We start from the raw sequence: 10,818 nt of genomic DNA, 5'->3' as shown, positions 1-10,818 counted from the left end.
AACACATTTAACTACCAGAGTGTTTAAAGAAATTAAAAGACAGCATACATCATTAAACATCAGCATTCAAAACTGGCTTTTTAAATCCACAGCTTCAGTCTTAGAAATCTAGAGGCTGGACTTTATATTCTATCAATTTTTCCTAACTGGTATTTTACTCTTACTGATATATCATTATTGTTTTCAAAAGTCACCTTAACCTTTTGCTGATAAAACTCCAAAGGTGCGGGGTGGGGGGAAACCCAATCTAGTTTTGTCCCACATACTTCACAGTAAAAAGGAAGAGGAAACATGCAATTAAGTGGAAGAAAAAGAAGAATGAGAAAACATTTCCTTCAAGAAAATGTTCTGAAATAATCCCACATAGGAAATAGATCCTGTAAAGTTCTTTTCATAGTGGTTTAATAGGAGTTCACAGAAACGTATTTTATGGCAATGTCACTCTTCCTCACAAATTGAGTATCTTCATTTATTGGCCAATTTCATAAAACTTAACATTCTAGAGGTCAGTTTTAAAAAGCTGACTTAAAAAATAGTACATATTTTTAAAAAGATTTAAATCTGAAACAGACCTCATCCTCTGTAAATTTAGGCATTACTATTTCTGAGCATCAACTATGCAAATCAACTAATTAAATACCCACCTCCCCATCTGTAATAACAAACAAATAAATGACAACTGCTCCCCAAAGATGTATAAAACATTTAGAATAGAAAATGAATAAACATCTCAACTAGTAAAATTACTCCTTTTTCAGCATTAAAAAATAACTCGTGAAAAATGTAATGTTATTATGAAGTGTTATAGGCATCTCAATTCTATTTTGAAAATAACACATGGCATAATTTTAACTAAGAGAAATGCTAGTTTCCCAAAATAGCATGATTGTTACCTTTTCCCAAAACTGTAACTTTTCCCCCGAGGTTTAAAAAATAAATATTACCATCATGACATCACTAGAAAGAAATTGAAGCATACAAGGAACAAACTATAGTTTCTTTTTATATCAAAATGTACTCTTGAAAATGTGTTTGGCACAGTGCTAAATCATATATAGTTAATACTAAATATTGTAGGATACAATAAAACCCTGGAGTTAATTGTTTACACCCTCTTATGGGAATGAAAATAATAGATACCAATTATTCAGAAGTCAGCCTATACAAATTGTATAAACAATATTTTATGTTTTGTCTTGAAAACCAGTGATATAATAAATTTTACATAAAAGACTGCAAAATAATATAAATGGATTTAAACAGATCTTTACAATAAGAAATTCAAATGGAAACAGACAAGTAACAAAGAGAAGTAAAAAAATTTATTGCAGTATTCGCTCCACCAGGTAGTCTGGGGATCCCTTTTCTTGTATTGTTTTCAGGGTGACCTAATACATCAAAATCTACATTTACAAAAACTCCTTCTGCAGATAGGTCATAGATACTGCATGCTTTTTTTTTTTTCCAACAGAATAAATTATATATCCAGGAGATTCTGCCATTTTACAGCCTGGAAAAAACAATGCTTCCCTGGAAACTGGGCTAAGCTAAAGAAAGCCATCCGCTGCTAGGTTAAACTCCAAGAACACTTTATTAAGAACATTAACAGACTAATTTCCAACATTCACTTGTTTATTTTTAAACAGAAAGTTTTTTTTTCCAAGATATAAACAATTTTTGTTAAACTATAATACAGTGGGAGTAAAAATGAACTGAGAATCTGTTTCTGCTGCACAACAGCGAAGGGAGCTCCCACAAAAATGTTTGCCCAACATTTCCTTCTTTTGTTCCTGCATCCCAGGTTCCATTCTTACTCTTCATAAAACTGATTTTTTTTTTTTTTTTTTGCCAGAATGTTGATATTCAAGTTTTTCTGCCTTTAAAAAAAACTCCTGTAAATTTGGCTGCATGTACAAATTCATTAGCTGGAAGTCCCATCCTTGGCGGCATACAGGGATCGTAAAGTCTGAACAACTTTATTAGTCAGCTTATTAGCACTCGTTAGAGCAATTTTTTTGTAAATAATGTCTGACTCTTTAATAGTGTCTACCCAAGGCACCAGTTTGCGGCCATCACGGCGCTTAGCCTCAGTCCAGGAGCCACTGTAGGAGCCTGCCATCCACTGAACACTGAAGCCACTGCTGGTTTTCTGTACTACTCTTGCAATCTGTGGTCGGTCTTTGTACTTTGGACAGCAAATAGCGATGACATCCATGACGTCAACACTTTCATTCATCTGTGCTGCCAACTCCGTAGAGTCTGAATTTCGTTTTGACCTTCTCAATGACTAAAACATTGGGAGGGGGAAAAAAGACCAAGTGTTACACAAAATAATTTTAGTGAAATTATTGTTTTTATTGCTTTTAATCCCTTGACGCCGGGAGTTGGGATATCCCAGCACACTTCCATTGCCGGCAATGAGACGCACCGTGACCGCCAGCGCCAAGGGGTTAACATATATTTGTAAAACCATGTATCTCTTAATTTGTACCCGTGTCTTTACTCTTATTGATATATAAAATTATATATACATGTGAACCATAAAGCTACATAAAATTTAGCAACAATAAAAAAGGATAACACACATTAATACAATCCAAAGAAAAATTAATAACCTTTTATGCTGGATAAATCTCATTTCTGTTTTTTCTTTTTTATTGTCTTTTATGTTAAACTTTCTACAAAAAGATGTATAAATGGGTAAGTAGAGAATTTCTATCTACAAAATGTTTTCTCTCATAAGTATTACATTACTTGGTGTACATTGAATAGACTGACATATATAAGCACATAAAAATCATTTTACGTAATACGCTGCGAAATACGTTGACTCCTCCTCCGCCTCACCCCTGAAGTGCCTCCTCCTCTATCCTCCCCATCACTTTCATCATCTTCTGTCTCTGCTGCTGCATTATTTTTAGGGCTGCCTCCTCCAAGCAGCGAGGTAATTGCTTTGTTCCGAGCATTTGTGCTGGCTGACACCTCCCCTTCTTCTTCCTCTTCATCAGGGTCCAGATGTTCCATGAGAAGTTTGAACTACAAAAATTAGATATTAACTTAGAATTTGAGGTAAACATTTCAAACAAGACTGTCAAATTCCTAAATGTTTTCCATGGCAGTGGTTTGATTTTGGTGAAAGACTTTAGCTACTGTCCAACTTGGGTGCTCGAAAACGTTTTTTCTAAAGAGCCAGATTGGAAGTATTTTTGGCTCTGCAGGCTAAAATGCAATACAGAAATGAATGTGCATAGCTGTTTCAATAAAACTTTATTTTACACCAACAGGCAGCTGACCAGATTTCGCCTATAAGCAAGATGTCACTGAGACTGATCCAAATTATCAAGCAGCCAGTGATTACTAATTCCTGACAGACATTTAAACATTTTCTGCTCCTTCTGCTCTCCACCAAGAGGATATAAGAATAAATGAAAGATGTCAAACAACTTTAAAGAACTAAAATAAATGCTAAATTTAAGTATAAGGTTTGCAGTCTATGAATGATATGAAAACCATTGTGTAGCTTACATTTGTAGTCAAGAAAATCATGAGTAGTTATATTCAACTACCAGCTTTAAGTAGATTAAATTTAAAGACTTTATTTTTACTTTTTAGGACAATCTTGAAAAACATTTTTTAAAACATTAAAAAAATTTTATTGTGGTAAAACACAAAATTTACCACTTTATTTTAAAGTCCTTAAGTCATTCACATGAAGTATATTCAAATGTTGCATAACCATCACTACCATTATTTCTAAAACTTTTACATCATTCCCAAAAGAAACTCAATCTGTACCCATTTAATACTCCCCATTCCTCCCTTACAAATACCTGTGAAAAGAAGAGAAGCCAAAAGCAAAGGAGAAAAGGAAAGATATAAACATCTGAATGCAGAGTTCCAAAGAATAGCAAGAAGAGATAAGAAAGCCTTCTTCAGCGATCAATGCAAAGAAATAGAGGAAAACAACAGAAGGGGAAAGACTAGAGATCTCTTCAAGAAAATCAGAGATACCAAAGGAACATTTCATGCAAGGATGGGCTCGATAAAGGACAGAAATGGTATGAACCTAACAGAAGCAGAAGATATTAAGAAGAGATGGCAAAAATACACAGAACTGTACAAAAAAGATCTTCACGACCCAGATAATCACGATGGTGTGATCACTGACCTAGAGCCAGACATCCTGGAATGTGAAGTCAAGTGGGCCTTAGAAAGCATCACTAGAACAAATCTAGTGGAGGTGATAGAATTCCAGTTGAGCTATTCCAAATCCTGAAAGATGATGCTGTGAAAGTGTCACACTCAATATGCCAGCAAATTTGGAAAACTCAGCAGTGGCCACAGGACTGGAAAAGGTCTGTTTTCATTCCAATCCCAAAGAAAGGCAATGCCAAAGAATGCTCAAACTACCCCACAATTGTACTCATCTCACACGCTAGTAAAGTAATGCTCAAAATTCTCCAAGCCAGGCTTCAGCAACACGTGAACCGTGAACTTTCTGATGTTCAAGTTGGTTTTAGAAAAGGCAGAGGAACCAGAGATCAAATTGCCAACATCTGCTGGATCATGCAAAAAGCAAGAGAGTTCCAGAAAAACATCTATTTCTGCTTTATTGACTATGCCAAAGCCTTTGACTGTGTGGATCACAATAATCTGTGGAAAATTCTGAAAGAGATGGGAATACCAGACCATCTGATCTGCCTCTTGAGAAACCTGTATGCAGGTCAGGAAGCAACAGTTAGAACTGGACATGGAACAACAGACTGGTTCCAAATAGGAAAAGAAGTACAACAAGGCTGTATATTGTCACCCTGTTTATTTAACTTATATGCAGAGTACAAACATGAGAAATGCTGGACTGGAAGAAACACAGCTGGAATCAAGATTGCCGGGAGAAGTATCAATAACCTCAGATATGCAGATGACACCACCCTCATGGCAGAAAGTGAAGAGGAACTAAAAAGCCTCTTGATGAAGGTGAAAGTGGAGAGTGAAAAAGTTGGCTTAAAGCTCAACATTCAGAAAATGAAGATCATGGCATCAGGTCCCATCACTTCATGGGAAATAGATGGGGAAACAGTGGAAACAGTGTCCAACTTTATTTTTCTGGGGTCCAAAATCACTGCAGATGGTGACTGCAGCCATGAAATTAAAAGACGCTTACTCCTTGGAAGGAAAGTTATGACCAACCTAGATAGCATATTCAAAAGCAGAGACATTACTTTGCCAACAAAGGTTCATCTAGTCAAGGCTATGGTTTTTCCTGTGGTCATGTATGGACGTGAGAGTTGGACTGTGAAGAAGGCCGAGCACCGAAGAATTGATGCTTTTGAACTGTGGTGTTGGAGAAGACTCTTGAGAGTCTCTTGGACTGCAAGGAGATCCAACCAGTCCATTCTGAAGGAGAGCAGCCCTGGGATTTCTTTGGAAGGAATGATGCTAAAGCTGAAACTCCAGTACTTTGGCCACCTCATGAGAAGAGTTGACTCATTGGAAAAGACTCTGATGCTGGGAGCGATTGGGGGCAAGAGAAGGGGACGACAGAGGATGAGATAGCTGGATGGCATCACTGACTCGATGGATATGAGTCTCAGTGAACTCTGGGAGTTGGTGATGGACAGGGAGGCCTGGCGTTGCGCGATTCATGGCGTCGCAAAGAGTTGGACACAACTGAGCGACTGGTCTGATCTGATTCCTCCCTCCCCACAGGCCCTGCAAACTTCGGTTCTATTTTCTGAATCTGCCCCCCTTATTTTTTTTCCCAGATGCTCCACATGGCTTTCAGGATCTAAGTTCCCTGACCAGGGATCGAACCCTGAGCCCTCAGCAGTGAAGGTGTGGAGTCTTAACCACTGGACCACCAGGGAATTCCCTGCATTTGCCTATTCTTAAAGACATTTTAAAAGCATAATTAATACACTCACATACACACTTATTAAATGGGTATATATATACATATATATACGTATGTGTGTGTATATTTATATACTTGTACTTCTTCTGTAAGAAAACATGAAAAAGTTGTGATATTGATTGCCAGAAGGAAGAGGAACAGAAATGGCTAAAGACGGTAGCCCTCTCAAAAGCATTCACATTTAAAAAAGTCATTATCAAAATGAAATATATTTTGGTTTTACTACTCACATCTAGGTACTGTTTTACTATACTCCTCTTCACATCTTCAGTGATTTTGGAATTAGCCATATCACTCCGCAGGAAGTCCAGTGTTTGCTTGGGATGAAAATGAACTCCTGTTTTCCGGTTTATCGCTTTATCATACACTTTTGCAGATTCGGATGGAGAGTATTTCTGAATTTTACTGTTTTAGGAAAATAAAACCATTAATGTAAAAATTTTTTTCAGACATTTACATTTAAATGGATTCTAGTTAAGTTTTATTTACTTATAATTAAACTTTTTGTCATATAGATTTTAACCAGTGAAACTGTATACAAAATAAATTTTAAAAGGGAAGTAAAGACACAAAATCAAAGATTAAAGAGTAATATTCTCCTGTTTTCCTCAGTACTTGTCTTGAATCGAGGCATCCTTTAAATCAAAGTAGCTTCTCATGTCCATTTTTTAGTACCATGATTGTGACTGTAGGGCAGTTTTAATATAATTACTCAGTACTACCTAACTGGTTTACCTTCTCTAAGATTTTTCATTCTCTACACAGCCAGAATGATTGTTTACAAACCTGCTTCATATTATTAACAACTCTATTTCAAAATCTTTCCATCTCCTTAGCACTGCCCCAAGATTTTACAAGGTTTTAAATTATTTTGAATTACAGGCAATACCTTGGAGACATTACGGGTTTGGTTCCAGACCATTGCAATAAAGCAATTATTGCAATAAAGTGAACCCAATTTTTTGTTTCCCAATGAATATAAAGGTTACCTTTACAACGTACTGTAGTCTATTTAAAGTGTGCAACAGCATTATGTTGAAAATCGTATATATCTTAATTAAAAAATACTTTATTGCTAAAAAGTATCATGAGTCTTCAGTGAATTGTAATCTTTTGGCAATCATAACATTGAAGATGACTGATCAAAGATCACCATAAAAATAACAATGAAAAATATTTAAATATTGTTGAATAACTACAAAATGTGAGACACACAAAGGGAACAAGTGCTGTTGGAAAAATGGAGCCAACAGACTTGTGTGAAGCGAGACAGCCACAAACCTTCAATCTGTATAAAATGTAGTATCTGTGAAGCGCAATATAACACAGTAGGTCCTACAGTTGCCAACATTTAACATCAAGGTATTTCTCATTAAAATCTGGATTTTCTAGTTTCCCTTGAAAAAAATGGAAGCTCTGGCCACATTGTTCCCACTTTCTCCCATGGCAACAAGCTGATGAATATCTGAACCCCAAATGTGTTCATTTTGCCAGTGACCTATCCGGGGTCCACTTTATTCATTTCGTTATCTGTCCCTATGAACATTTAACTTCATAAGGATTCAATGAATGTGAAAAATGTCCAAAATTCCACGGGTACAAGCAGTGTAGTGATTGATGATGAATAAAATTATAGCGCATTCAAAGTTATTAGTACTTTTCTATCTCTTACCTTGATAGTGTACATTAAAGACTACTGGATCCTGTTAGAACTTAGCCTAGCTGGTCTGCATCTATTTATTCTTCATTCATAGCAGCCTAGCTGGTCTGCATCTATTTATTCTTCATTCATAGCTCTTTAAAAACTTGAATTTGCCATCTATTTTTTTTAATATTTACTTTTATTGATTTTATTTATTTTGCTGTGCTGGGTCTTGGTTGTGGCATGTGGGATCTACTTCCCTGACAAAGGATCAAACCCAGGCCTCCTGCATTGGGAGTGCAGAGTCTTAGCCACTGGACCACCTGGGAAGTCCCTGCCATCTATTTTTGGGGTTAGCCTAATTCTCTAATATCTTTTTAGGGAAGCCAACATAATAAGTCTTTTAATTTATGATGCATTATCTCCAAATAGAAGAATATAGCTTTCCTCTCTTCAATAACAGAATGTACAAATTATAGTATATTGTACAACAAAAACACTATATAGCAGTTAAAAGGAACAAACTCCTTTTTATAAAAAAGGAGCATTTTTAATATTCAGCATGCAATCAAAACTGAGTTTCATATTTCTTCATTATTTGAAGACAGCAAGTTTTTCTTTCACCGCTTATATAATCTTACCTATCAGAAAATCCACAGAGATTCTTCAAATGTTGCTTTAACATCAGAAGCAATAAAATACCCTGGGAGACATTTGCAAACTCAATTAAAGGAGCTGAATTTTCTGGCAAACATTTCATCACCGAATTTATATCATCTTCTGAATCCGAATCTGAATCCGAATCTACACGTTTCCGTGACTTTCGAGGCCTAGAGACTTCTTCTTCACTCTCGCTTGACTCATTTTCCTTACCAGGAGATGATTTTCTCTCTTTCCTTTTGTCTTTTACCATGGACTGAAAAAAAGAGAAAATTATTCTGTCTAAAAAATAATAAAATGAAAATACCACTAAGAACTATACATATGCTCCCTTCAACAGCTTCAAAAGTATCCGCAATTTAGTGTTTCATATATCAAAACTCTCTGACTTTCTGTAAACAACTGGGGTTGTAACCCTTAGGGAGAAAATAATGTTCTAAGACTAAATAAAATCCGCTCCTCCAACTACTGTGCCACCCTCCCTAAACCCTTCTGGAATATCATTCCAAGGGAAAGAATTTTCTTATATGATAGCAATGAAAGATAAATTATAGAAGTAACAATTTGGTATATAGGTAAGCCATTACAGAGGAAAAGAAGTAATTATAATTTAACTGAGGAAAATATAATAGGTCTTGAATTCCCCCACGTTCTTTTAAACTCTCCCATTTAAGAACTTTTCAGCAAGATAACATGCAGTTTTTCTTAAAAAATTAAATTGTTTCTTTGTACTTTATGAAACCGTTAGCTTTTTAAAAGAAAGCCAACTGGTTTCCAGAGGTGGAAAAGATTACAAAGCTATTCAAAATATAGCTGTTAAGAAATAAAACAGGAGAAACATGAACAAGTATATTTACAACAGTTAATGAAGTAAAATAAGATAACATGATGGATCAAGTTCCTGGGAAATTATTAACCTCTTAAACTTCAATGTGCATATTAAACACCTAGGCATTTTATTAACAATGCAAACACTGTGTCAGCAGGTCTAGGGTGGGACCTAAGGTTCTACACGTCTAACAAGCTCTCAGGTGAGGCTGGTGCTACTGGTTCTGGTCTGCACTTCAAGTAGGGTTCAGATACCTCTGTAATTCTAACTTTTAGGTATTAAAATAATCTCCCTGATTTATGAGTTTGACCAGGCTGAGTTTTGGGCACAATGATACTATAAAATGAGAATATTTACTTGTATCATCAGGTACATGAAAATATTCCAACTAATTTAAAATAATGTAAATTACTGAGTGCACCTACTGTATTCCCAGGGCTACACCAGTTGCTTTTACAATTAAACCAACTATATTTTCTTCTTAAAAACCATGAAAGAAAAGATATAAAGTTCACAACAAAAAACTTAGTAAAGATTTTGGGCATACAATACACCAATGATTCTGGTGTTCAGGGATAAGGAGATCAATAGTATAAATTTTCTGTGTTCCTTGTAAGTAAGCTATTTATATTCATATCTGTATCTCTTCAAGTGTACTAGTGTTATCTACAGTATTTTCAGATTTATAAAAGAGCAAGGAGTTTTTAAAATGAGGTTTAAATGAATATATGAATGGACAGTGAACATTTAAGGTCAGTGCTTAAAGTGGGAGAAATAAAGACATGGGATGGCTTATCAACAGAACAATCCACGTATGCATGCATGCATGTGTGTGTGTGTGTGCACACGTGTGCATGCACGTAAGTATGTGCATGTATAAATTTCACCTAAATGATCTGGAATGAAATGGTTTTAAGAACTTTCTTAATGGAAATGAAATGGCAACTCATTTCCTCTCTCCAACTCAAGCACTATTTAGATTTCAGTAAGTTTATTTACCAAGGTTTTATATACCTGTGAAAACAATAAAAAGAACAATGAGAAACAAAACAGTGAAAATAGCGTGCCTGCATTCTGAAAGATGCATTAAGAATAGCAATGTGTGTAACTTACCTCCTTGAATGACTGCAGTAGGTTACTACCAGAAACAGAGAGTGTAATGTCTATATGATGCATTATAAACAACGGCTCTTCCTGTGTCTGGTATGGAAAACAGGCTAGATTGTCTGCTATATACAAGAGCATATTCACTTCTGTTTTCTGTAAATTAAAAAAAAAAAAAAGTACACATTTAGTAGATAATCCAGAAATCCATCATAAAAACCTTTTTAGGAAAAATATTACAGGGTACTTTCACCTCAGCTAATGTTTCAGAAAGGAAGGGACAGGGAGAGAAAGAAGGAAGATGAAGGAGGAAGCAGAAGAGAAATGGATTTTACAGAATAATCTTAAATCCATTTTAACAGATATCCTAATGACTTAAACCATGGTACCTTAAAAAGGGAAGAGGTGAATGTTTTTTCAGTGCACCCAAGTGGAAGTCCCAGAAGTTTTCTTATAGAGTATATAGAATCTTTACGATAAATCCATACCACATCAGAAAGTACACATATGAATTCATGATTATTTATCATTGTGCCTCTAAAAGTTTAACCCATATGGAGAGATCAGTTACACACAGTCTTCAAAAGTAAGAGGTAATAATTATAGTTCAAACATGTGGATTAAAAAAATCCAAGTTCATGTACTCTTAAAATAATTGTCAGTTTCCTG

At 35.4% G+C, this 10,818-nt stretch overlaps 1 protein-coding gene across 5 annotated transcripts in view; it reads right to left on the bottom strand.

Annotated features, from left to right (window-relative positions):
- Window positions 1-1,300: 1,300 nt before the first annotated feature.
- Window positions 1,301-10,818, bottom strand: part of NIPBL (NIPBL cohesin loading factor) — a 206,111-nt gene continuing 196,593 nt past the window's right edge. For 3 of the 5 annotated variants that reach the window (XM_086361454.1, XM_086361455.1, XM_086361458.1), the window contains 5 exons: window positions 10,159-10,305; window positions 8,198-8,472; window positions 6,145-6,319; window positions 2,848-3,036; window positions 1,301-2,287 (listed from right to left, as the gene is read on the bottom strand). In XM_086361454.1, coding sequence (XP_086217580.1) covers window positions 1,922-2,287; window positions 2,848-3,036; window positions 6,145-6,319; window positions 8,198-8,472; window positions 10,159-10,305 — 1,152 coding nt within the window. In that variant the 3' untranslated portion in view covers window positions 1,301-1,921. Of the gene's footprint in view, window positions 2,288-2,806; window positions 3,037-6,144; window positions 6,320-8,197; window positions 8,473-10,158; window positions 10,306-10,818 lie in introns of all 5 variants that reach the window. The other 2 variants (XM_086361456.1, XM_086361457.1) reach the window with 1 other exon arrangement.

Source organism: Bos grunniens, chromosome 20, assembly GCF_055505025.1.
Source record: "Bos grunniens cultivar Pamir isolate PY7600 chromosome 20, Bosgru_T2T1.0, whole genome shotgun sequence".
Taxonomy (NCBI): domain Eukaryota; kingdom Metazoa; phylum Chordata; class Mammalia; order Artiodactyla; family Bovidae; genus Bos; species Bos grunniens.
Note: the sequence above shows the minus strand (reverse complement) of the source record. Positions and strands in the feature narration are given on the sequence as shown.